This window comes from Lepidochelys kempii, chromosome 5 (assembly GCF_965140285.1).
Source record: "Lepidochelys kempii isolate rLepKem1 chromosome 5, rLepKem1.hap1, whole genome shotgun sequence".
NCBI lineage: Eukaryota > Metazoa > Chordata > Testudines > Cheloniidae > Lepidochelys > Lepidochelys kempii.
In genome coordinates, this window is record NC_136384.1 from 73577323 (window position 1) to 73604608 (window position 27286).

The following is a 27286-nucleotide window of genomic DNA, read 5'->3' on the forward strand; positions in this document are numbered from 1 at the left end:
AGTACTCTTTTTCTTTTTGCGAATACAGACTAACACGGCTGTTACTCTGAAACCTATTTTGGTATGGTACAGTATAAATCAAATGAAAAACAGAGGTTTTCAGAGGTGATTTCCAGTTTTTGTGTGAGTAAGGAATGAATGCAGGCAGTGTCAAGGAAAAGATCTACAAGCTTGCCATCTTATAAAGGGAATTTTTAAATTTTACTGCTGAAAAATAAGTAACTGAAGTTTTTATACTGCAAAGTGGGATATTATATTATATACATTAATTGCCTTATCTTATTTATAGGATTTGAATCACTGTAAAAGCCTATGATTTAAAAGGCTATATCAGCTACTCATGTCTTATACAGAGAATAAATTACTATGTTCCCAGTCAAATAAAGATTCTGGTTCAGACGGTAGATGACTAGTGACTAATAGGAAGACCAAATAAAGGGCCAGGGTACTAAAATGAAGCTTATAAAGGTGCAGGGTATGATTTAAGGAAGAAGGAGGAAAGCCAAAAAGCAGAAGGGAATGAGAAGAAAGAAAGTGATTTGAGCAAGATTTTACAGTTATGAATCTAAGTTCATATGCAGGCACCTAAATAGCCTGATTCTTTTTTAAAAAGTGCTGAGCAAGGCACAATTCCCACTGACTTCAGTGGGAAACCAAAGATCTATTCCCAGCTTCAGCATTAACTAGCAGTGTGGCTCAGGTCAAGTCACTTGCCCTGCTCTTCAACTTCCCTTTCCATAAAATGGAGAGAACATCTACCATTTGTAGGGCATTTTGAGATTCTTGGATGAAAGGCACTACACATAACCAAAATAGCATTACTAAAACAAGAACTAAACAAAATAAATATTTATTTTGCAAAATAGCATTGTAGTATTCTTTATCCAAGTCAAATTAACACTAGTACAAAAGTTTGCATAGGTTAGTCATTCTATTATCACTCCATCCAATTGAGAGACATCTTATTTGTTCAAATATAAAAAAACCCAATTTTTTAAAAGTTGCTAATTATGGACACAGATATGTAGGAGCAAACATGAAGGAACTGAGACCCAGCATTTTTGTTCATTAAAAATACTATTTCTTCCATTGTTTCCCCAAGTGACTATATTATATATGGTCTAGGGTTTAGAATAATGTGTAAGAATGGCAATTTTGATATAATTGTTGTTCCATGACATTATCTACAGTCACCTTTTTATATTCTGTTATTTCAGTTTCAAATTTATGGGATTGTGAATGATATGCCAGTTATCAAATACATACCATAATGAATACACTGCTAACATGACAAAAAATTAAATGGTCAGAACTTGAAACCCATGTAATAATACACAATATTCTTCATAACATAAAAAAGTTTTATGAAAATTTCTAAGGACCCAGTTGGTAACTTTATTTGTATGTAATTCATCTTCCTGTATATGCAGATGTTCAGCTATACCCCTTGCCTCCAGGTTGGGATAGCCCTATGGGAAAAAATAAGGATGAATAGCTGGTTATTAAGTCTATTTTAAAAACGTATAAATAGAAGTCTTTTTCTTACCTATGTGGAATATGTAAAAGTGGCTGCACATCTGTTGGTCCAATCTTTTTTGTGCGTTCCTCCCAACCCTTGGTAGGTTTGTACAGTCTAGATGGGTCCCTGGTTACGTGAACTTCAGCCTGTCAACAATACATTGTTATGCAGGGGGAGAGGGAAGGACAGTTGGGCAGTCACATCAACTCTTGAAGCTGTTGGGTGTGAAGCTGCCGGGTGTGAAGCTGCCTCCCATTCAGGCTACCCTGGAAGCTGCTTTTCTGAATAAATCCCTGGTATCAACTTGCTTACTTGTCTTCTACCTCTTTTGCATAAAAATAGACTGCAGAATGTGCAACTGCATAACCTCCTGGGCAGTATACTAGTCCAGGTGATTAGATTGAAGATTTGTACTGGGAGATATCAGAAATGCCAGTTAATGGAGCTTTCTGGTTGATAAAGTGCCAGATAACAATTTTTTTTTACTTGTATCTCACCCACCTTGTCCCTCCTCTTTTTTTTTTTTTGGCGGGGTGGGGTGGGTGGAGGAGTGGGTGCCTTTCTGATAAACAATGCAGGGACAGGGGATTGATTAGATTGCAGCTGTAGGTCTGTGTGAGAGTAATGCGGCAAGAAACAGCAGAGCAGCACACAGATTAAGCAGCAAGGAAGCCCCATACTGAGTCAGAGGAGGACTTATAATGTGACCATGAGAAAAACACAGAGCGCTTTTGGGTAAAATGCTGGCTGGAAAACAGCTTGGAACTGTGACCAAAGAAACTGTTTCCTGCTGTCTGATTCCTTGTGCATTCAGGAAAACTGGACTTTGTGTACATTCTTTGTAAATAAACAGGATTGCATCAAAGAAATATTTGGACTCCATTATCAATTTCTCCTAATAGAACAAAATTCGTAAGACCCCGATTACTGGCTAACAATAGGAAAAAACAGTGCCTTTCCATTTGTCACAAGAAATAAGTACATTGGCTAGATCAACAGCATAAGGAAGGTAGGAGTGTGCCTGTATGATAGTCCTTCCGAGAAATGCAATAAATCTCATTTGTGACAAGAGTCTTTGGCCCACATGGGGCTCACTGCAGGATTGATGCTTTTGCTCCATGTGCTTATAGACAAGAGCAGGGACAGTCTGTCTAACATATTTTCCCCCTCTCAATTCTTAGTAAAATTTGTGCAGGAAAAAGGTGCAGGATTGGAACCCTGAAGACTGACGTCCACTATAAATTGACAGAATGAGCAGCAGCTACTGGATGCTCAACATTTGTGAAAAACAGGCAACTTATTTTAAGCGCCTAAATAAGGATTCAGGTGCTTAACTTCAGGCATCCATAATTAAAAATTTTTGCCTTGGTTCACATGTGTTTTGATATCTTTATCTGCTTTTAAACCACTAAAGATAGCTATTTAAACACATTTCAAAAGGAAAATAAGTGTGTTGTTCTTTTTAACAAAAATTATGCGCTTTTTCCACTATAAAAAGCCAAGACTTTTCCCATTCTGAGGTGGGTTGTTTATTATTTTGCCATGACAAAAAAATAATCTTCAGCTAAGATTCAGTAAGGGGTCATTTGGATCGGAAAAAATAATTGCCGTTTAGAAGAAGGCAGCCGAAAGAATAAAGCTGTTAAAAAAATAAATTACAAGCATGAAGATATGTTTCATCAGATTATAACAAGAAAAATCAACCAATCAATTCAGTAAATATGTTAGTCACCTTCTCTCTTAACTTTGCCAGTCTTTTTTCTTTTTCTATTTTTTCCTCTTCTTTTGCCTGCTTTCCTAGAATCTTTAGTTCAAGTTTATGAAGATCCTGAAAAATATACCATGGATGAAATATTGAGCACTTTTGGGAATCAAAAAGAAAAATATGTTAAAGTACCAACAGGCTTTTCATATGATCAGAATTTATTCTGAATGCTTTAGAAACCAAATGTGTCCTAGATTTCATACTGTTTTAAGCACAGAAGTGACCATTTGATCATCCAGTCAGACCTGTACATCACAGGCCATTACATTTCACTCAGATACCACTGTAGGGAACCCAATTATTGTAGTTAAGACTAAAGCATTTCAGTCCTCCAGACTCTGAACTTTGTGTACCACAGGCAGAGTACAGGACCAAAAAAAAACCCAGGCACACAATTCAATTACAAGGCCAGTTTCTGAAATTTACCTTTTGGAAACAAACCCTTGATATTGTACTGTTATATATTTGCAAGATATAATTTCCATTTTTGAAAACAAATGGTAATTAAAACAAATATTGACAATGGACTGGTCCCCCACCTAGGCACCGATTCAGGAATATACTCAAGCATATACCTAACTTTAAACAGTTAATTAGTCCCACTGAAGGCAACAGGAGTACTCTTGTACTTTAACATTTGCTCAAGTATCTTGCTGAACTGGAACACTGAGGAAAAGCAACAGAACATTATTTCAGACAAAAAGATGAGCTGTTCCCAAGATACAGACAGAGCTATCTTCATACAGATGTAGTTTGTGAATCAAAAAGAGCTCTTAAAGTTGAAATAATTGTTATTGATAATCAACTCCCTCGTCTTCCACACATTCTAATACTATGTCTACTCTGTACCACACATCCAGAAGATTTGAAACACAAGTGAGGGATGTGACTACTCACTCGCTCTTGAAACTTAGAAATTTTTTCTGCAGCAATTCTCTTCCTCTCTTCCCTTTCAGCCTCCTCCCTCTTCTCCTTTTCAAGTCTTTGGAGCGCCTCCTGTTCCTCCTTCTGCCGAGTGTACTTTTCTAACAGTAGCTTCAATTGGAACTGGCGCTGGCGTTCCTTCTGCTGCTTTTTCTCTCTCTCTTCTTCCTCTTTCTGTCGAGATGCTTGTTTCATTGCAAATTCTATTTCTTTATGTCTTTTCCATTCTTCAACTGCTGCTTGTTGCTTTTTCCTTTCCTCCTCTGCTTTTTGCTTCTGAGCTGCTTCATGTTGAAGATTTTCTGTCTTGAGCATTTCCTCTGACTTCTGTTTCTGCTTTAAGATTTCTTGTTTTTCTTGTTCCTTCTTCATTTTCCACTTTTCAATAGACTGCACAAGGAACAGTAAGAAAAAAATTCCTGTACTTCTTATAAAATCTTACTCTTCCAAGAAAGGATTATTTCCAAAGGAGAGAATCAGGGGACAGAAAGGTGCGATCTAAGGAGAAGACTAGGAGGTAAGAACTCCAGAGTAGTAATTCCATCTCTGACATAGATGCCTTTTTACCTTGGCAAGTAGCTTACTATCTCTTAGTTTCACCACATGTAAAGTGTAAACAACTATTTATCTACCTATCTTACAGTTTTTGAAGTTTAATATCTATAATAATTTGAATACATAAAGTTTTATGGCATTCACATTCTGCAGAATAATTATTAGGCTCCTTAGTTAACTAGGATCAGATGTTTTTCACTGTGCAAACATTTTTCAATTCTTTTTATATTTTTTATAAAATATAAAAGTAAAACCAAACTTTTTTCTTAAATAAATCTATGTTTATGCCAACTTATCTATAACCATGAAGGAGACCTAGGTCCAGGACCCTCCTCCAAATGTCTGTTTTCAGAACCAGCGGAGCCAAGGTTTGTTGCAACTGTCCTAGTCCTTCTCTCCCCGTCCTCCCCCCACGTCTGTCTTGTCTATTTAGACTGGAAGTTCTTTGGGGCTGAGACTGTCTACTACTCTGTACAGTGTTTAGCACAATGGGGCCCCATTTTTGGTTGGTTCTTAAATACGCCTACAGTAAACATGATTAATTGTAATATGCTCAGCTACTGCACACGGCACTCCAACATGTGCTTAGAGCAGGGATCAGCAACCTTTGAGAAGTAGCGTGCCAAGTCTTCATTAATTTAAGGTTTCGCGTGCCAGTAATAAATTTTACATTTACAGGGGACCCCCCTGCTGGTCTGGGGTTCCGTTTGCCGCCCATGCTACTGGTCTGGGGTCCCGGCCGCTGGCCCCGCTCATCCCGCTGCTGGTCTGGATGCACGGAACCCTGGACCGGCAGTGGGCTGAGTGGGGCCGGCGGCCAGGACTCCAGCTGGCAGGGGCCGGCAGACAGAACCCCAGACTGGCAGTGCGTGCGGTACATGGAACCCCAGACCAGCAGTGCACTGAGCCGCTCAGCCCGCTGCCAGTCTGGAGTCCCGTCTGCCGGCCCCGCTCAGCCCGCTGCTGACCCGGGGTTCCGTCCATCCAGGCTGTCAGCAAGCTGAGCGGGGCCGGTGGCCGGGACCCTGGCTGGCAGTACCACTAAAAATCAGCTTGCATGCCGCCGTTGGCATGCGTGCCACAGGTTGCCAACCCCTGGCTTAGAGCATCATCTGCTGATCATTCCTTAGAACACCACCAGCAGAGTGAAAATTTTAAAGAGAATTAGTTTTCTGCAGGAAAAAAGCTATGTCTGCCATCATAGCTGGAGGTGGATGGAAGAGGGTGAAAAGCGTGTGTGGCTTTTAAGAAATACACTTCTTTAAAATACAAACATACTCTGAATCTTAAAATTCTCTTACCTCTTTTTTTCTTTCCTCTAAAATCAGAAATTCTTGATACCATGTCTCATGCTGTTGAATATCCTCTTTTGTTCTTCTAGAGAGAAACTCAAGGGCTTCTTCTATATAGGATGGCTTTCCTTTATGTTTTGTCCATACTTTCAAAAAGTGTTGATGATCATAATCATCCCAGCCTCCTTGTCGTCCTCCTGTTTGCTGAAGGAACCTTTCAAATTCTATTACTTCTTCAGGTAGATGATTTTGCAGTGTTTTGTCTACTGGAATCTTACCTGATGGCAACTTGAAAACTCTTTCTATGGCTGAACTACCCAGTGCCCATGTGTCAATTTTTTTCTGTAAGGCACTGAGCTCATTAGTAGCAGTCTTCTCCGCCTTCATAAGCTCTTCATATCTAAGTAAAAAAAACAAATAAACAAACATTGATTTTTAAAATAAAAGATCAGACAATACCCATGAGTTCACTTGAAACAGACTTTGTTATTATTCAATTCCCAGACAAACACTATGGTAAAATGGGACTAAAGTTGAGATTAAGTATCACTAATTTAGTGTAAAATAAATTACAGTAGAACCTCAGTTTTACAAACACCTCGGGAATGGAGGTTGTTCGTAACAGTGAACGAAACGTTATGGTTGTTCTTTCAAAAGTTTACAACTGAACATTGATTTACTACAGCTTTGAAATTTTAGTATGCAGAAGAAAAATGCTACTTTCCCTCCTTTTTAGTAGTTTACATTTAACACAGTACTGTGCTGTATTTGCTTTTTTTGGGAGGGGGAAGGGGTTGTCTCTGTTGCTACCTGATTGTGTACTTCGGGTTCCAAATTAAGCGTATGGTTGACTGGTCAGTTTGTAACTCTGGTGTTGTTCATAACTCTGAGGTTCTACTGTATAGAAATTTTGTAATTATCCCCAAACTAAGCATTATAAACCCAGGAAAGTCAGAGTTAAGGTTACTCTTAAAAGAGAACTAGATGGAAATGCACAGTTGGGCTCCCGAACAACCATAATCCTTTCCTATATTGATGATATTGGGAAGGCAGGGAGATAGAAAAGAAAAAAAATGTGCCTTTAAAAATCAGTTTAATCTAATCCAGATCCCCACTATTGGAATGCCTTTACCATATTGCATGATACTACTATAGGTAATCTAGTCTTAAAAAGAAAAGGAGTACTTGTGGCACCTTAGAGACTAACAAATTTATTAGAGCATAAGCTTTTGTGAGCTACAGCTCACTTCATCGGATGCATCCAGCTGTAGCCACAAGTACTCCTTTTCTTTTTACGGATACAGACTAACACGGCTCCTACTCTGAAACTAGTCTTAAAAGTTTGCTTTGAATAGATGTTTACTTAAATGATTAATTACAGAAAAAGGAAATAAAGAAACAGGATGGAAAAAAGGAAGAGAAGAGTGATTTATACCATACATTTAAGTTAAGTTTTATTTTGGTTTTGTGCAACTGATTTCAGTTATCTCAAGAACTGAAAAGCATGTAGAAACATACATTAGTCGCTGTTCTTCTTTAAAACCATTTATTGCATTTTCAGCTTCTTCCATCATTTCCCTGAGCTTTTCAACAACTACAAAAAACAGAAAGAGGAGTAAATATCAGTTTCCCTATAGCTTAATATAGCTTTTATATGCTAGACCAGGAGTCGGCAACCTTTCAAACAAGAAGGGCTTACGGATGCGGGCAGCGCACAGAGACCCGCTGCCTCCTTCTCCCCAAGGGGCATGCAGAGACATGCCAGCAGCCAGCCACTTCTGGGAGTGGCATGGGGCCAGAGCCCTGCTGCGCGGCCAGACTGTGAGCTGCCTGTGGTAAGTGCCTCCCGGCCAGAGTCTGCACCTTGCCCTCAAGAAACGGTTGCCCTCAAGAAACGGTTGCCCGCAATGGGGCAGCCAAAGAGTTGCGTGTGGCTCTGGAGCCACAGGTTGCCAACCACTGTGCTAGACACAAGAAAATGTGACATTTCTTAATAAACTAACATGAAGAATAAAGATATATAGCAAAGCAGGAAGTTTCTACTTAAAACATATACATCCCATACAGCCTCTACTTCATACACATCCCCAATGGGCAAAACAATCTTTTACAAAATTAGTGACAAATATGGATATAGGTAAAATCGGATTTCCTGAAATGAAACTATGCTACAAAAATGAATTAATAAATAACTGATGATACAAGGGAATTCTTTATTTGTATTTAGAGTATTCTATTTGGAGTAGACATGCTTTTATTCCTCTTCATCCTTCTCTACCAGGAAACTTAATGCTGGTGAAAAGAATGTGACTGAGAGCCTTAGTTTCCAATCCTACAACTGGATGTGCAAGGATGGGCCCTTACAAACTCATGGAGTCTTGAAAAGTGGAAATATGGGAGTATCAGGTGAAGTCAGTGGGACTTCTAGCAGGTATACAGGTCTGCCGGCACGCTTCCCATGTGTGCATCTGGGGGTGAGGGGGGGCAATTGCCCCCCAAACAGAGGTGAGGCATGGGGGGCACATGGTGTTACGTGCCACTGCCCCCCTCCCTCCTAATTTCTGAAAATGCAGAGCAGCCCAGCTCTGAGGCTGCATCTGGTCTCAGGCTCCACTGACTCTGCAGCTGAACCCAGCCTCCTCGGTCCTACTACAAGTTGTGCTCCCCTTCTGTGTTCTGGGAGCCTTCCTATTTTCTGTGGAACAGTGAGTTCCCACAATGGGGCTGGGTAAGTGATGGTGGGGGAAATGAGGGAAGAGGGGTGAGTGGAGGAGGCAGTGGGGAGGGAAGGGAGGTGGAATAGGGCAGGGGGAGAGGAATGTGGGAATAGGGGGGAGGGGGAGGGAGAAGGATGGGGGAATATCAGGGGGAAGCAGGATCCTGGCATGCGGCATCCCCTTGGCAGCAGCTGGGGCTCCCCCATTAAGCAGGCCCATCGAACCCTCACCCTGACATGCCCTAGCCCCCTACATCTGGACCCCTCCGACAAGCCCCGCTCCCCCAGCACCTGGACCCCTGAACCGCCAGCCCCAGCCCCATCTCTCCACACCCAGACCCCGCCCCCCACGAAGCCCAACCACCATTACCTGGATCCCCTGCAGAGTCCCATTGCCCCTGCACCCGGAACCCCCACTACAAGCCCCTGTGCATCCAGATCTCCCACTGTGCTGGCCACACCCAGATTGCCTCACACAGAAACCTCTCACCCCACACCTGGATCCCACCACACTAAGTCCCTCCACACTTGGATCCTGCTGGGCTGAGCCTGCCTACCCACACCTGGTGCGCCTGGCACAGAGGGGCAGAGCCCCGGGGTGTTTCTGGGGCAGGCCCAGACCTTGCACTGTGTTAGGGTCAGATGCAGCCTCACTGCCTAGTCCCTGTACTGGGGGAGGTAGGGGCTTCGGGGTGATCTCCCAACATAATGCAGCCAGTGGCCTGTGCTCCCCACTGCCATGCTGAAGCCACATTTATTTACTGACAAATAAAATTTGCAGAATTTTAAAATTGTGCACATAATTTTTAATTTTTTGGCACATAATTCCCTCAGGAGTAACTGATTTAATTAACCCAGTGGAAACCCTTGTGTGGACACACTTATTTCAGAGTAAGAGGAGCCCATTCTGGATTATCTTGAAATGATTCCCAACATAAGAACCAGCTTTCTCATGTTACCCTGCCAATGTGCCTCAGTCTTGATTTGGAGACAGCATCTCTAGGGGTGAGACTCTTAGGCTTTGTTTAATAAGAAAGTTATAGGATAGTACTTCTTCACACAACACACAGTCAACCTGTGGAACTCTTTGCCGGAGCATGTTGTGAAGGCCAAGATTAAAATAAGTTAATGGAGGATAGATCCATCAATGGCTATTAGCCAGGATGGGCAGGGATACAAAACCATGCTCTGACGTGTCCCCAGCCTTTGTTTGCCAGAAGCTGGGAATAGGCAACAGAGGATAGATCACTTGATTATTACCTGTTCTGTTCATTCCCTTTGAAGCACCTAGCATTGGCCATTGTCAGAAGACAGAATACTGGAGTAGATAGACCATTGGTCTGACTCAGTATGGCTGTTCTTATGTTCTTAACTATAGTCAAACAAGTAAAAAGTGATTATCCCCTGTGGTCACAAGGGAGTTCACTGATTTAACTAGCTTTGTTTTTAAAACCCAGTCAGTTAAATTGGTACAATTTCTCATCAGACAAGGCCTTCATTCAGATTCATGTTTTTTCAATCCTTGGCATCCTTGTTGACAGTTTAGCAGAGAGACCAAGGTAGATGCAGACATTTGCAGATAGAAATTGAGTTAGATCAACAACATAATTAATGGTTTCAGAGTAGCAGCCGTGTTAGTCTGTATTCACAAAAAGAAAAGGAGTACTGTGGCACCTTAGAGATTAACAAATTTATTTGAGCATAAGCATAATACCTTTTTCCACTGAATGCATCCGATGAAGTGAGCTGTAGCTCACAAAAGCTTATGCGCAAATAAATTTGTTAGTCTCTAAGGTGCCACAAGTACTCCTTTTCTTTTAACATAATTAATGTAAGCCACAAAACCTTGAGCTGAAGACAAATCTTGGTCTCTAATCTGGGCTACATTTGTGAACTAGTAAGCTACAAATGCATGGCTCTCTGATTACCAGTGCCCCAAGTGTTTCACTTATCTAATCCCCGAAGTGTGCTTTATTCATTATCAACAGAATATTCCAGTTTATATTGGTACAGATGGCCTGAAAATGTAATTCCCTATGGCCCTTGCTCAACGTCCTCAGCCATCAGATGGAAGAGAGGCACACGACTGTATCTAAGTCCCAAAAATATACTCATTGCACTTAGCATTACAGTACAGTTCAAGAAGAAGGACATGAACTTCAGCACAGAAGGTACCCCACCCCCAATAGGCTGCAGGGTCCCAGGCCAGTGCCAACAGAAAATAAGGAGTTCCACTTAAAGATGATCTCAGGTAGCCTCCAGCCTTTCCTGACACTCCCCTCCCTTCTCAGATTCACAGAAGGACAGGCAGAAAGGACATCCAGAGCCTGCACTGATGGCACAAGCAGAGACTTTCCCTGCAACACAATTATCCAAGAAAATTAAACTTTTGTCTATAAAAGGCAAGTATTTCAAACTTCATCAACAAGACTTACATTCTGGTGTAGGCTTCACATCTTTCAATTGTCGTTGAAGTCTCTTAACATTATTGTGTATTTTTGCTAGTTGTTGCTGGATTTTAGCTTCTGTGGAAGAAAAATAAGTTAATTAGTCATGTTAAAAGTTTAATTATACATCAAATTGAAATTTCTTGCCCTTACCCACAAACCTCTAAGTCACGTAGCCCCGACATATCTGGTCTGGTCACCTTTCACATCTTCTCTGACGCACCCTCCTATGCCAACAATGATGCTAGCAAAAATGTCAGTATTCATCTTCATCATCTTCTCATAGAAGCAACTCCATCCATTGTTTCATTCTGCCCCTTGTGCTGGGAACACCAGTTCTGACTCTGTTTGAATAGACACTTCCCTTGCCCCATTCAAATCCCTCCTACTCACCTCTGTCATAAAGCCTATAAAATGCGGAGGGGAGGATAGATATCCTTAACAAACAAAACAGCACCATCAAACTGTGTACTAACTTTACTGAGGAATATGATCTTATTGCTATCTTTGCCCTTCTTTTCCCTGCTTTGTGTGTTTAGTTAGACCCTAACATCTTAGGTCATGTTAGTTTGTATGCTCTTCAGAATATGTAATGTGTCTACAGATGCTCCCCGACTTACGTAATCATTCCGTTCCAGAACGCCTTGTGTAACTCGAATTTTGCGTAAGTCGGAAACACATACCCGACCATTACACCAAAAAACAAAACAAAACAAAAAACCAACCCCATCTATTTCTAGCTTACGGAACTTTTTCCATAAGTGCGGATTTGCGTAAGTTGAGTTTTGCATAACCCAGGGAGCATCTCTACAGGCCGTCCTTAGGATTTATGGGGCCCTACGCAGTATTATTAAACTGGTACCCCTATGCCCGACGGCAGCCCGAGCTCGCAGCCTGGTGGCGGGTGGGGAGGGACAAGACAGCAAAGGATAATGAGATGCCCGGCCCATCTCATGGTGGCGGAGAGTCACAGTTCCCTGCAGAGACCCCCCCGTACCCTCTTCCTCATGCAGAATGGACATGCAGAAGGTACCTAATTAAAAGCAGTAAACTTGAGAATAAAAAAGGTCAGTCACAGGTTTTTTGATATGCTCTGAAGTTTATCAGATATTTATTTGCAAAAACTTTGTAGTAAGGGTGAGTCAACTGTCCTGCTGAATACAACATTAAATATTATGGAATACATGATGCAGCTCTTCTCTGTTTTACATTTTCTTAATCAGTATTTCTAAGCTGATTTTATATTTTAAACGTACTCTTAAGCCTTCATAAAGTAATCATTCCAGATGACTACATATTTAACTCACTGAAACAAAGACATTATTTTAAATTAACCAGTCACAGAGGTTTATAACAATGTTCATAACAATGTTCATTGCTTTTAGAAAAAGGGAACACTAATTTACTTTCTGAGATCTCCATAACAATAGATATGTTTATGAAATTTCACCAACTTTAAAAAATACGTTTCCAAAGATTTTAGGCATAACAAAGGATTTTATATCTTACTAAGGTACTGATTTTGGTGGAGGGTTCTCTTAAAACTAGTTCATCAGATAGTCAGAAGTAATGAAAGGGAAACTCTTTGTCCAGCTATCTGGAAGAAAAGAAGTTTTGTCCCTTTAAAGGCTCTCTTCAATTGCGGGCTGGGGAGAGAGGGGGGAAGGGAGAAAGGGATGGACAGAAAGGACAGGAAGACTTTGGAAGCACTTTTTTTTTTTTTATTTAAAAAACTATATGTCTGAAGATCCAAGCATTTAAGGCTAAAGATGACTGTGCATCTAAAAATCTATGCAAGGATTTTTTAGAGATGTGATTTTATAATCTTCACCAACTCACTAATGAAATATTTTTAAAGCAAATTTTAAACTAAGGTCCTGTAGACACATGTTCTGAGTAAATATTACAGTAATGCACAACTGTTTTTGTCAGTAAATTCAGAAACTGACAGTATATACCTGGGGTTTGGCAAATGCCTGTTAAATAGCTTCATTACCCCTTGAATGGCTCTTTAACAGTTTCATTGTTGGGTTAATAGGTCTGGCAGGCTGGAACACTTTTTCACTTTTAACTACTAGATCCCCTCCCGAGGAAGACTCACCAGGCTGTAGCAGCCAGATGTGAGAGCTTGCAGGAAGGGTCAAACAGGGATAGGAAAGCCGGGTGGGTGGACACTAAGACCCAGTGATGCCACAAATTTTCAGGTGCCCTACGCAGATGTATATGTTGCATATGCCTACGGACAGCCCTGCGTCTGTACTTATTTTGTGAGACACCTAGCACATCTTTGGGAGTGCAAAAAATAATTTAAAGATTTTGTGTTTTGGGACTTTTTGAAAATGCCTATGTCCAGTGATGGTGTCACCTTCCCTGAATGACACATCAGGTCTTTTCTGAATATGACAGGTTTCAGAGTAGCAGCCGTGTTAGTCTGTATTCGCAAAAAGGAGTACTTGTGGCACCTTAGAGACTAACAAATGTATTTGAGCATAAGCTTTCGTGAGCTACAGCTCACTTCAGTATTGGAGTATTCAGTATTTCCACTTCATGTATTAGATACATTCAGTGGAAAATACAGTGGGCAGATTTATATACACAAAGAACATGAAACAATGGGTGTTACCATACACACTGTAACGAGAGTGATCACTTAAGGTGAGCTATTACCAGCAGGAGAGCGGGGAGTTGAAGGGGGGGAATAAACATGGGGAAATAGTTTTACTTTGTGTAAGGACCCATCCACTCCCAGTCTCTAGTCAAGCCTAAGTTAACTGTATCCAGTTTGCAAATTAATTCCAATTTAGGAGTCTGTTTTTGAAGTTTTTCTTGTTGAAGAATTGCAACTTTTAGGTCTGTAATCAAGTGACCAAAGAGATTGAAGTGTTCTCCAACTGGTTTTTGAATGTTATAATTCTTGACGTCTGATTTGTGTCCATTTATTCTTTTACGTAGAGACTGTCCAGTTTGACCAATGTACATGGCAGAGGGGCATTGCTTGCACATGATGGCATATATCACACTGGTAGGTGTACAGGTGAACGAGCCTCTTGATAGTGTGGCTGATGTGATTAGGCCCTATGATGGTTTCCCTCTATTTCAGGAGCATTCAATGTGTGAACCAGCTTCTGCAGGCCACTCTGCAACGAACATACCTTCTTATGCTGTTGTCTATCCTTACCAGGCCTGGAATAAATAACTGGACATTTCAGTGCCTGGATTCTCTAGGACCCACCTCCAATGCTTCAAGCTTCTGCAAATCCAGACACTGAAATATTCTAAGATCTACTTCTTTTTAAGTGATCAGTGTGGGAGACGCTGAGAATCCTTGATTATTTTGTGGTGCTGTCATAAGTTTATTGTACATTAACTAAGCTAGATTAAATCTTGTTATATTTAGGTTCATACTTTTTGACTCTTCCACAATACTGTTTTTATAGCGCACTCTCTCTTATAAACAGTACATATACAGTAGCAAAAATACTTTCATGGGTCAGTATCAGAATTTGCTTTGTTCTATGAGCTAATACACCACTTAAGTGTGTGAGTGTGGACAAGGAAAGGAACAAATATCCTACTTTCAGCTTTCCTGTTGTTAGTCATTTTATGTTCCAGTTCTTCCAGTGTGCTGTATTCCACCCTGCAATCACTCTTCTTGCTGTAGAGATGGCCATTCTTGTCTTTTTCTATATTCACAAGTCTGGGGAAAAAAAAGGTTGCTTGGCTTTGAAATCATATTTTAAAATCACTTGAAAATTAATTAAAAATATAAATGCACAGTCATTACCATTTAGAAATTACTTAGACTAACTAGTGGTCATTATTTTTGATTGAATAAGTTAGTTTTGTACAAGTGTATCGTTACAGAATTTAAAAACTGGGCTTTAATACAGGGAATATTAATCAGAATAGCTGCTTTTAATTGATCATGTAACTAGAGTGTTATCACTTGGAAGGATTAGATTTGAAAGACCTGGAAGGATTAGATTTTTATCGGTAAATGTCAATGAATTAAAAAAATCAGGAACATCCTTTGCAAGATTTTTGCTTTGTGCAGGCCAGACAGTAAGTCTGACAGAAGCAATTAGAAATCTGGTACTCAACAAAGGCAGACTGATGTACATTTCTGCTCTTCGCTTCAAAAAGATCATGCTAAATGGTGATTTTATATCTAATGGCCTTCGGGTCCTTCACATCCTTTAAAACTGTCTCACTTTCTCCCTCAATTTATAACTACCTTCTTTACACTCAAGATTCTGCATCTGATGAGCCTTATAGACTATGTACTGTTAGATGCCACTTTCTTCCTCAGAAGTGGCCACACTTCAGTAGTAGATGAAGTGGTCCTTACTTATCCATTATCTGCCTCATAGGAGTGTGACTAAGCGTTCTGAGAAACAGATGAAACTCATTACATATGTAGAGCCCAACCTGTTTCCCCCTCTCCCCTCTGACATTCCCTGCCATGATTATCCAGTGGTTAGGGCACTAGCCGAAGAACTGGGAGACCTGGGTTCAATTTACTGCTGTACCACGGATTCCCTGTGTGACCCTGGCAAATCATTTAGCTTCTCTGTTCCTCAGTTCCCAGTTTGTAAAATGGGGATACCAGTACTTCCCTACCCTACTTGAGTGTTGTGAGGATAAATATATTAAAGTTTGTGAGTTGCTGAGCTACTACAGTGATGAGGGTTGCACAAATAGAAGAGTTAGACCTAAGTCAGGGGTTTTACCAGTCCTCTCGGGGGATGGAAGGGAAGGAAACAAGTGGTTGGTTGAGAATAAGCAAATAGAAAGCTTGGATTTAAGATTTAGTTAGAGGCGGGGAAGTCTACTGCCTTGAAGCTGTTGCTAAAACTGCTCCCAGACAATGCTGCAAATCCCAGGCCAGATTAATTATGTAAGTGGCTAGAGTAATATATGTTTGTTTCAAGGTTTTTATTTTTTTCAGTTGGTATCTTTAAGTTGTAGGGGTATTATTTTCTAACTTTGTTTTTCTATTTTTGTAAATAGAAGAGTCAAAGGAATCTACTCCTGTAGGGTTCTATTTATATTTTATGTTTAGTGTTTAATATTTCATTTAAAAACAACAACACAATATTATTTGTGTTCAGCATCCTATTTAGTTTTCCTGATGTTTCCCCAGCAAAGCTGAAACCTGCTAAAAAAACATTTATACTGTTCTTGGACCAACTGAAAAGGAGAGAATGGATGTTCTCTGAGGAAATGAATGGATTAAACCAAGAAAGAAGAACACAGGGGTAAACTAAAATACATTTTGGGGCATGAATTCTGGTATGCAGGACACTAGATTAAAAATTAATTAACATGGTTGTCATCTAGGATAGCAATTCCCAAATTCTGTAGACAAATAAAGTCCTTGGAACACTTTCCCAGTCAGCTGCCTGGTTTCACAATGACAGTTCTTTTCTCTGTCCTCCTGCTGGATCACATTAAAGGAAGCTAAAAATACATTAAATACCTTCCTATTATTACTTGTCTATGTGATAAATTGATGTAGTTGCCACAAGGCTGTTATTTGATCATCAACGGTAGGGGAGGTCTTCCAAGTAATCTTGAATGAGGGCAGAGATAATAAAGAAATTATCTTGTTGACTAAGACTGCGGTTCACACTATAAAAATGTATAAGAACTGATCTAGGTGCATAGTGCAGTGCCAGCAACCCTTACAAAGAGCTATCACTGAAAGGCTGAGCACAGCATGGTGGAAGAGAGCAGGGAGGATGAACTGTACTAATGTAGTTCCATACATAGGTGGAGCTGTAATGTAGACGGACAGATTTGCTCCAAAGTAATGTGCTCCCAATGCCTCTGCAACAACAGTGTGATTGGAATGTGGATACGAGATGTTTTAGAGATATTAAAGGTGCTTGAAATTGCTAACTTTGATAGTGGCATTTTTTTATTTTTAAATACACAGATCCATAACTAATTTTTGTTTCTTTACTGTGGTCAATGGTGTAACAAAATATACTTACACCCAGAGTCCGAAACCGTTACTCATAGTGGGTAGCACCTTGGTACCTTGATTTCAGTGGAACGACTTGGGGATCAATGGATTACTCAGTGTAATTAAGATGATCAGAATTTGGCCCTTGGTGAATTTGAACGATGGGCAACTCTCTCATAGTTCATGAAGGTTTTTATGTCTGTTTAGTAGCCTCATTTATCAACAAGCATTCCTAAGTATTAAACCTTCTTAATATAGCTTCTGCTAAGGTAGTTCAACTTTTAGAGTTCCAACAATAACTGCATCCCCTTATTGTTTTAGACTACTCTGACCCTAAGAGCACCCAAAGCCCAGAGGACAAGGGGCTCCCTGGTATCTAGCAATAAGCCTCAGCTAGTGTGACCAGCTGATTCTGATTGTATTCCAATTTACTGTTGTCATAATCTGTATTTAAAAAGTGTTAGGGAAGGTATCATATGCAAACTGGTAACATGCTGGTCATTAATATTATTGCATGGTATATGTACAGTAGTATGTGAAAAATTATAAATATGGACAGCAAGAAAACAGTCTACAAATGCAGTAGAAGCAAGAGGAAGCCAAAGACAGGATTAGACCCGTTACTCAATGAGAAGGGGAAAACAATACCAGAAAATGTGGAAATGGCAGAAGTGCTAAATGTCTTTTTTTGTTTCAGTTTCCACCAAAAAGTTTAGTAGCAACTGGATATTAACTTAATGAATGACAGTGAAGGGAAAGGTTTCAGAGTAACAGCCGTGTTAGTTTGTATTCGCAAAAAGAAAAGGAGTACTTGTGGCACCTTAGAGACTAACCAATTTATTAGAGCATAAGCTTTCGTGAGCTACAGCTCACTTCATCAGATGCACTTGATGCATATGCATCTGATGAAGTGAGCTGTAGCTCACGAAAGCTTATGCTCTAATAAATTGGTTAGTCTCTAAGGTGCCACAAGTACTCCTTTTCTTTTTAGTGAAGGGAAAGAACAAGTTAAAAATTACTTAGACAAATTAGATGTTTTCTAGTCACCAGGGCCTGATGAAATACATCCTAGAGTACTCAAGGAGCTGACTGAGAAAATATCTGAGCCATCAGCGATTATCTTTGAAAAGTCATGGAAGATGGGTGAGATTCCAGAAGACTGGAAAAGGGCAAATATAGTGCCAATCTATAAAAAGGGAAATAAGGACAACCTGGAGAATTACAGACTTGTCATCTTAAATTCTGTACCCGGAAAGATAATGCAGCAAATAATTAAGCAATCAATTTGAAAACACCTAGAAAATAATAAAGTGGTAAGTAACAGCATGAATTTATCAAGAACAAATCATGTCAAACCAACCTAACAGCTTTCTTTGACAGGATAACAAGCCTTATGGATAAAGGGGAAGTGGTAGATGTAGTGTATCTTGACTTTAGTCTGTCTCCCATGACCTTCTCGTAAACAAACTAGGGAAATACAACCTAGATGGAGCTACTACAAGGTGGGTGCAGAACTGGCTGGAAAACTGTTCCCAGAAAGTAGTTGTCAGTGGTTCATCGTCAAGATGAAAGGGCATATCAAGTGGGGTTCTGCAGGGATCAATTCTGGGTCCGGTTCTGTTCAATATCTTCCTCAATGACTTAGATAATGGCATAGAGAGTACACTGATAAAGTTAGCGGACGATGCCAAGCTGGGAGGGGTTGCAAGTGTTTTGGAGTATAGCATTAAAATTCAAAATGATCTGGACAAACTGGAGAAATGGTCCAAAGTAAATAGGATGAAATTCAATCAGGACAAATGCAAAGTACAGTGGAACCTCAAAGTTATGAACACCTTGGAAATGGAGGTTGTTTTTAACTCTGAACAAAACATTATGGTTATTCTTTCAAAAGTTTACAATTGAACATTGACTTAATACAGCTTTGAAACTTTACTGTGTAGAAGAAAAATGCTACTTTCCCTTTATCCTTTAGTAGTTTTTGTTTAATACAGTACTCTACTGTATTTGCTTTTTTTCCCCATCTCTGCTGCTGCCTAATTGTGTACTTCTGGTTCCAAATGATGTGTGTGGTTGACTGGTCGGTTCGTAACTCTGGTGTTCATAACTCTGAGGTTCTACTATATTCCACGTAGGAAGGAACAATCTGTTGCACGCATTCAAAATGGGAAATGACTGCCTCAGAAGGAGTACTGCGGAACGGGATCATAGTGGATCACCAGCTAAATATGGGTCAACAATGTAATACTCTTGCAAAAAAAGCAAATATCATTCTGGGATGTATTAGCAGGAGTGTTGTAAACAAGACACAAGAAGTCATTCTTCCACTCCACACTGATTAGACCTCAACTGAAGTATGTGTCCAGTTCTGGGTGCCACATTTCAGGAAAGATGTGGACAAACTGGAGAAAGTCCAGAGTAGCGCAACAAAAATTAGTAAAGGTCTAGAAAAAATGACCCATGAGTGGAGATTCAAAAAAATGGGGTTTGTTTAGTTTGGAGAAAGATGCGGGGGAGGGCGGGGGACAACCATGGTAACAGTTTTCAAGTACAGAAAAGGTTGTTACAAGCAAGAGGGAGATAAATTATTCTCTTTAATCTCTTAGGACAAGAAGCAATGGGCTTAAATTGCAACAAGGGCGTTTTACACTGGACATTAGGAAAAAAGTTACGGTCAGGGTAGTTAAGCACTGGAATAAATTGACTAGGGAGCCTGTGGAATCTCCATCATTGGAGATTCTTAAGAGCAGGCTAGAGGGATGATTGAGGGATGATTGAGATAATACTTAGTCCTGCCTGAGTGCAGGGAACTGGACTAGAAGACCTCTTGAGGTCCCTTCCAGTCCTACTGTTCTATGATTCTATGTGTTGGAAATATGTTTTTAAAATGTGTTTGGCAAGTAAGGCTGAAGTCACTCCACCCTAGACAAAGGAATGTGATCCCACCTGCTTGAAAGTGTCTCCAGTATAAATTGAGCAAGGAGAGACAATGCAAGTACATTTACATAAAAGGCAAAGTCAATAAACTAGCCAGTGGAGGAGTATGACAGAACATACCTCTGTGTCCACATTCTACACTATTGTAATAATCATTGCTCAAAGTATGCCTTGTGAGGTATCATTTGAAAACTTATAATTTTCTGGTCATTACTATCCTGGTAAAATATCTGTGGAAACATTGTATGTGAAGTTACAGTAGAACCTCAAAGTTACAAACATCTTGGGAATGGAAGTTGTTCATAAATATGAAATGGAATCATAACTCTGAAAAAAACATTATGGTTATTCTTTCAAAAGTTTACAACTGAACATTGACCTAATACAGCTTTGAAGCTTTACTATGCAGAAGAAAATGCTGCTTTTAACAGTCTTAATTTAAATAAAACAAGCACAGAAACAGTTTCTTTACCTTGTTAGTTTTTTTCTTTTCCTTTAATTTTTTTTAGTAGTTTATGTTTAATGCAGTACTATACTGCATTTGCATTTTTCTTTTGTCTATGCTGCTGCCTGGCTGCATACTTACAGTTCCAAATGAGGTGCGTGGTTGACCGGTTAGTTCGTAACTCTGGTGTTCGTAACTCTGAGGTTCTGCTGTATAAGATTCCACTGTATGGTTTTAATAACATTTTTTATTAACATGTTCCAAACTGCGGTTAGCAAACAGGTTTGTCTCAAACAAAGGAATGCATGCTCTGCTTAATTTGCATTTATGCAGTAAACAGCCATCAAGCAGGAAAGTGAGATAAAGGAAGTTCAAAAAGGTGAGGAAAAGCAGTAGGGAACATCCTTCCCCAGAGACTCTTTGCCTCCTGAATCTTAGCTGGAAATGTTTTTCAAGAGGGGGACTGAAACTATAAAAAGAAGAGAGAAACACTCTGAGATCCCCCCTGCTCCTCCACCTGCCCATTGCATTCATGCACCTGAAGCATTCATTGGATTTTGGGGAAGCGGTCCTGACCTAAGAAGTTTGGTCAGTAAGACTGCAAAAAGCATGTGGTGAGGAAACTTTGCTCTGACTTTAACATAGTTTGTTAAGTTAGGCAGCAGTTGTATTTTATCTTTATTTTTCTTGTAACCATTTCTGATTTTTATGCCTTGTCACTTGTACTCACTCAAAATCTCTGTAGTTAATAAACTATTTTATTGTTTTATCTAATCCAGTGGGTTTAAATTGAAGTGCCTGGGAAACTCCATTTGGAGTGGCAAGTTGCGTGCATATTATAGTATTTCTACTAAAGAAGTAATGGACTTCATATAAACTGGTATTGTCCAGGAGAGGGGTGGGCAGTAGGGGACATTCTGAGGGAAAATCCAAGACTGGGAGTGTCTTGGGGTCACACAGCAGTATGACCAAAACTGGTAAGAGCCAAGGTATGGCTCGCTGGCTGCAGCACACAGACATAACTGGGAGTGACTAGCATGTTGGAGGCTGTTTGTGAGCAGACCAGGCTGGAGGCTACAGAAGCAAAGCATTGTAAAAGGTACCCCAGGTTAGAGGGCAGGGGTGACAGCTAATCATTAGGCTGGACTGTATCCTGGTATGTCACAGGGAGATATCCTCTAAACTATCTTGACGGGGGCAACAGACTTCAAAAATTAACATGGCATCAGCTGCCTGGTGGACACAGCAGGCCTCCTGGAGTCCCCAAGGAGGGCTTCCTGATTCTAAAAACAAAGATAACTTTGGAAGATATAAGCAAGGACAGAGAGCCATTTTGATATCCTTTACTGGGCAGATACAAAAGACTAAAGCTCTTGTACATCCGAGAAAAGTGGAGGGTTGAAAGGGGCTTGAAAGTCTCTGGAAACTGGCTACAGCTGAGAAATCTACTTCAACCAAGACTCTAGTTAGTTAAGTTAGAATATGCTTCTAAAACTAAAACCTTACTTTTGTGTGTAACCATGTCTATCCTTATATTTGGTATCACTTAAACCTCATAGTGGATAAAGTTACTTTACTTTTACTATAATCCAACTCAGTGCTGTGATAGGATTAAGGATTTGCCAACCCCACTTAAGTTAATAACCTGCTGTGTATTGTCTCTTTAAAGGAGCAGCAAAACGGATACGATTTTGTGAGTTACAGTAAGTAGAGGCTGTGCACTACAGAAAGATGTCTCTGAGGAACTTGGGAACTGGAGTTCACTGACTGTTAACTGCTATGTAAAGTTTGGACTGGCAGAGTCTTGAAGAGTTTGCTGGAAAGGTAGACAAGCTGGTGTGTCCGGAACTTGACACACAGCTTAGCAGCAGCAAAGCTCTCACTTGCTGAGGCTGAGAGGGTTAACACAGCAGCTCAGAGTTCTGTAACCCCTGCTGCTAGTCACAAGTACTAATCTTAAATCACCTCAAAAGCTGTCACCCAGAGCAATGCCATGCAGAATGTGTTTATAGTTATATTCTTTAACTTACTGATTTTTTAGTTTTTCTGCTGTTCTTATGAATTCAGCTTTCTTAGCTTGATCAGCTTTAATCATCCAGTTCTGAAACTGAAAGTGTTGACCGGAATCTAGAGTACTGAAAGAGCAGTCACTCTGTACAGAACACAAAAGAAGGCATTCTTTATTAAGAGAAATTAGTCTTGTATCTTTAAACAATTATTCATTATCAGTAACACGGTAGCTAAAAGACAAACACATACTGTGGACGTGATTTACTACTGTGTTACTTCAGTTTTACACTGAACTCAACTGTTCAGTTGTGTAACTCAACTGATTTTAGTGGAATTACACCAGTGTAAAGCTGATGTAATGCAGTGGTGAATTGGGAATTGTATCTGTAATATGCTCTTAAAAAGAACAATAATACAATGTTATATCACTACAATTAAACAGTAGTTGCCTGTAATAGGAACTGCCACCCAGGGTCCATCTAGTATCCTCTCTGACAGTGACCAGTACCAGATGCTTCAGAGGAAAATGCAAAAATCTCACAGTACACAAACGTGGAATAACCCTCCCCCCGGTCTCTTCCTGGTCTTATCCCTCCAATCATTGGGGATTGGCTTAAATCCCGAGGCATGAGGTTTAACAGCCCATCCAAATTTTTTTTTTTTAACCCTGGATATTCTTGATATCATAGCTACTAGTAATTTAGTGTGCAGTTTTGCAATCCTCACTCACGGCCTACAAAAAGGTTGACAACAGTTAGGCTGCTGATGTGCTAAGACCACTGTCTATCATGCTGGCCAGCATTGTCTCATTGTTTCTTGGTGCCCCCTACCCATCTGTTTCACTTGTTGTCTCTTGTTTTATACTTAGATTGTAAACTCTTTGGGGAGGGGACTATCTTTGTTCTCTGTTTGTACCTAGCACAATAGGGTCTTGGCCCATGACTGGGGCTCCTAGGCGCTAGTGCAATATTAATAAATAAGAATGTTGAGAAACATTGATGTGGGTAATCCCATTTAAGTTAATAGACAACCTGACAAAGTGAGTAATTTGAGTAATGGCTGTAAAGATAAGGGCCCTTAGCTCTTACATAGGAAGGTTCAGTATTATTCCAAGATCAGTGACTGAATAAGCATTTTCCCCCCTTAGACTAAGCCTACCTAAAATCAGCACAGTGTAACAGGTTAACAAGCATTAGGAGTTCTCTACAGGAAAAGTCATCCTTAAAAGTTAATGACTTCTCAATGGGAGGGTGAGGAGAATCGAACCCCCATGACCACTGCAACTGGAAGAAAACTTGACTATTTGGCTGGGAGCTTATTAAGCCATATAGAGAATAAATGTCTCCTCTGCTGCACAGTTGAATTAATCTGACTACTCCAGCTAAAGAGTTATTTATTGGAGCATCTGAACTAGCATCACATTAGTAGAAATGCCCAGCATTCTGTGTATTAGGGTTGCCACATTTTTTTCTACTGGACAAATACAAACTGGAAAAAAATGGAAATAATAAGGTGTGTACTAAACAGACTGCTTACTGGCTTTGATCTGCTTGCAATCTTTCATCCCCTATTTCCTTCACCAATATTTTCTCTATTTAGAGTGTGCCTTGGAGGAGGAATGCTATCCTTATATCGATCTGTAAAGTGCTTAATGAATTGTTGATACTATAAAAATAAATATCAACAAAAACATTACATGCTGAGATGAACTTCAGCATGGAATGCTAATGCATCATCACAAGCTGAAGACAAACAAAAGTTAAAATAAATTCAGCTCCTTGATCACTACTATCTAACCATGTTTATTTAAAGCACCCATGCTCAAGCAAAAAGTTTACACTCTGTAATCAAAGTGGATTATAAAAGGGTTTGGCCAGCCAGCATATACAAGGGCAAACTATGTCATAACTGGATTTTTAAACGAAGCATTTTCTATGTCTACTTAGATTGCAGCTTTGTTTTTTAAGCACTTTGAACTGTAGTTTGCCATGTCCATGATATATTTAAAGAGGTCACTCTTCAGAAACTATAGAAAATGACATCATGGAGTACCATGTTTATTATGCCTCCGTGATTGCATATCAAATTTGATCAGTTTGGAAGACCATGAGATGGTATTGGAGTCCCAGATGGCATAATTTAGTTAGCAGTACTCTTATTACTGTGATCATGCACTGGAAGAACCCAGCTTGACTTTTATTCATCATGTCACAGTCAGTCACTCAGCAACCACTGAGATTCTGATCTCTGTAGAGTTAAAAACCTACATGACACCTGTGGGAATCCTGCAGTTCTGTCAGTTACATTATATTATCCAAATGCTGGAGAGGAGATACAGAGTTAGGATTATCAGTTGGAAGCCAACAACACAAGACATCGTACCGGAAAAACCCTGCAGAACACAAGACGAAACCAAGAACTAACCTTCAATCACATACTTTAGGAACTTCTCGAGATGAGTTGGGTGAAGTAATATCTTCTATTGGGCCAAACACAGAAGTTGGTCCAATAATAGATATTGTCACCTTGTCTTCTAATATCCTGGGACTAACACTGCTACAAGACTAAATACAACTTAGATCAGCGTGGAGGCCGCCTCTCTGAAGACATCCATGCAGTGTGCAGCGGTAGTCAAAAAAGCAAACAGGATGTTAGGAATCATTAAAAAAGGGATAGAGAATAAGACAGAGAATATCTTATTGCCCTTATATAAATCCATGGTACGCCCACATCTTGAATACTGTGTACAGATGTGGTCCCCTCATCTCAAAAAAGATATACTGGCATAAGAAAACGTTCAGAAAAGGGCAACTAAAATGATTAGGGGTTTGGAATGGGTCCCATGAGAGGAGAGATTAAAGAGGCTAGGACTTTTCAGCTTGGAAAAGAGGAGACTAAGGGGGGATATGAGAGAGGTATATAAAATCATGAGTGGTGTGGAGAAAGTGAATAAGGAAAAGTTATTTACTTGTTCCCATAATATAAGAACTAGGGGCTATCAAATGAAATTAATGGGTAGCAGGTTTAAAACAAATAAAAGGAAGTTCTTCTTCACTCAGCGCACAGTCAACCTGTGGAACTCCTTGCCTGAGGAGGTTGTGAAGGCTAGGACTATAACAGGGTTTAAAAGAGAACTGGATAAATTCATGGAGGTTAAGTCCATTAATGGCTATTAGCGAGGATGGGTAAGGAATGGTGTCCCTAGCCTCTGTTTGTCAGAGGGTGGAGATGGATTCCAGGAGAGAGATCACTTGATCATTACCTGTTAGGTTCACTCCCTCTGGAGCACCTGGTATTGGCCACTGTTAGTAGACAGGATACTGGGCTGGATGGACCTTTGGTCTGACCGAGTATGGCCATTCTTAAGTTCTCCCTAGGGGGGCACTAAGGAACATTCAGGGTAGCCAGGCCAAACAGCCCCAGCTCTGCCCCAGCCGTGGCTCCCAGCCTCCACCCCTCCTCCCCCCGGCCTTGGCCCCTTCCTGCCCCTGACTCTGCTCCCAGCCTCAGCCCTGGCTGTGGCTCCCTTCTGGGCCCCAGCCCAGCTCCCAGCTGTAGCCCCCTTACTCCTGTCTGCCCTCCCCCAAGCTACAGCTTTGCTCCTGGCCTCACGGGGGGGGGGGGGGGGGGGTAGACAGCAGTAAGGGGTGGCACAACTGTTAAAAGTTTGGGGACCACTGACTTAGGTACTTCTAAAGAGCCTATCACTGGGGCATGTAATATCAACGTGATGAACAACAGGACAATCACGTAACAGGGCAGAAAAGTTCCAGAGCAGATTGAACTGGCTATATGCAGCGTTGCTGTAGCCAAGTGGGTCCCAGGATATTGGAGACAGGGTGGGTGGGGTAACAGCTTTTATCAGGCGGATTTCTGTTGGTGAGAGAGACAAGCTTCCCAGTGCCCCACAGGGCTCTTCTTTAGGCCCTCAGCTGGGCCAGGTACTTTGGAGGGAAAGCGCAATGGAAAGGCGCAGAGGTGCGGACTGATTTGGGGTGCAGCACTGATGGGGGGAGGGGTTCTGGCACAGCTCCGCTCCCAGCACAAAACCTGCGAAAGCCTGGATTTTTTTTGGGGGGGGGGGGGGAGGAGTCATTGACAATTTTCGCCACTCGCCGGCCGCTCTGCGGCCCCCGCCACGGGGCGCAGGGCGGGGACGGTGGGGGGAGGGGGTGTCACTGTGGCGGCCGCGAGCTGGGCAGGGGCCGGGACGGCAGGAGGCGCTCCCTGACGTCACAGAACGTCCGGTAACGGCTGTGACCGCAGCGCCGCCCCTCACCCCCACGGCTGCACGCGCCCCAGCTACGGCGGGCGAGCGGGGTCCAGCGGCGGCCCCGGACACGGTCTGGGCCGCAGCAGCGTTTCTCTGGCAGACACAGGGCCCGTTCGGAGCCTCCCCGGGCTCTCTCCCCGCCGGGGGAAGCAGGGAACAGCCCAGAATCCCTTTGACAAGGATGAGCCGCAGCGAAGTCACTGCCCCGAGGCGCGTTCTCATCGCCGCCCGGCGGGAACGGCGCTGCCGGCGGGGCCTTTACCTGCTGCTGCCCGGACGCCGTTGCCACGGCCGCCATCTCGGAGGCCAGCACAGCTCCCTTCTTCGGGGAGGGGGGTTACGCGCGCTGCGTCGGGGTCTCAGGAACGCGGACTAGGGGCAGGGCTCCACAGGGCGGGGCTTTGCTCTGGCGCGCGCGGGCGGCGCGCTCCTACC

General features: G+C 41.3%; 1 protein-coding gene across 5 annotated transcripts; it reads right to left on the reverse strand.

Annotated features, from left to right (window-relative positions):
• Positions 1-28: 28 nt before the first annotated feature.
• CCDC112 (coiled-coil domain containing 112) lies at positions 29-27286 on the reverse strand. 5 transcript variants are annotated; one of them, XM_073344738.2, is made up of 11 exons: positions 27114-27282; positions 25003-25178; positions 22599-22720; positions 14794-14915; positions 11207-11296; positions 7574-7649; positions 6065-6455; positions 4182-4598; positions 3252-3347; positions 1547-1665; positions 1354-1469 (listed from the first exon to the last, which is right to left on the reverse strand). In XM_073344738.2, the coding sequence occupies exons 3-11, from the start codon at positions 22661-22663 to the stop codon at positions 1439-1441; spliced, it is 1407 nt and encodes a 468-aa protein (XP_073200839.1). In that variant the 5' UTR covers positions 22664-22720; positions 25003-25178; positions 27114-27282; the 3' UTR covers positions 1354-1438. The 5 variants fall into 5 exon arrangements, 4 of the variants coding, with proteins under 4 accessions (XP_073200841.1, XP_073200839.1, XP_073200838.1 ...); XM_073344737.2 differs by lacking the exon at positions 25003-25178; XM_073344739.1 differs by lacking the exons at positions 25003-25178; positions 27114-27282 and adding an exon at positions 20710-20792 and having other exon boundaries at positions 22599-22688.

Excerpts from the sequence above, each read along its gene's own strand:
- CCDC112 (XM_073344740.2), bottom strand. The coding sequence starts at position 27,149 with ATGGCGGCCGTGGCAACGGCGTCCGGGCAGCAGCAG. Across the intron at positions 14,916-22,598 it reads GCAGAAAAACTAAAAAATCA|ACTTGTGAATATAGAAAAAG; the intron begins GTAAGTTAAAGA and ends TTTTTTCCCCAG. Across the intron at positions 11,297-14,793 it reads TAACAACAGGAAAGCTGAAA|AAGCTAAAATCCAGCAACAA; the intron begins GTAGGATATTTG and ends TTTCTTCCACAG.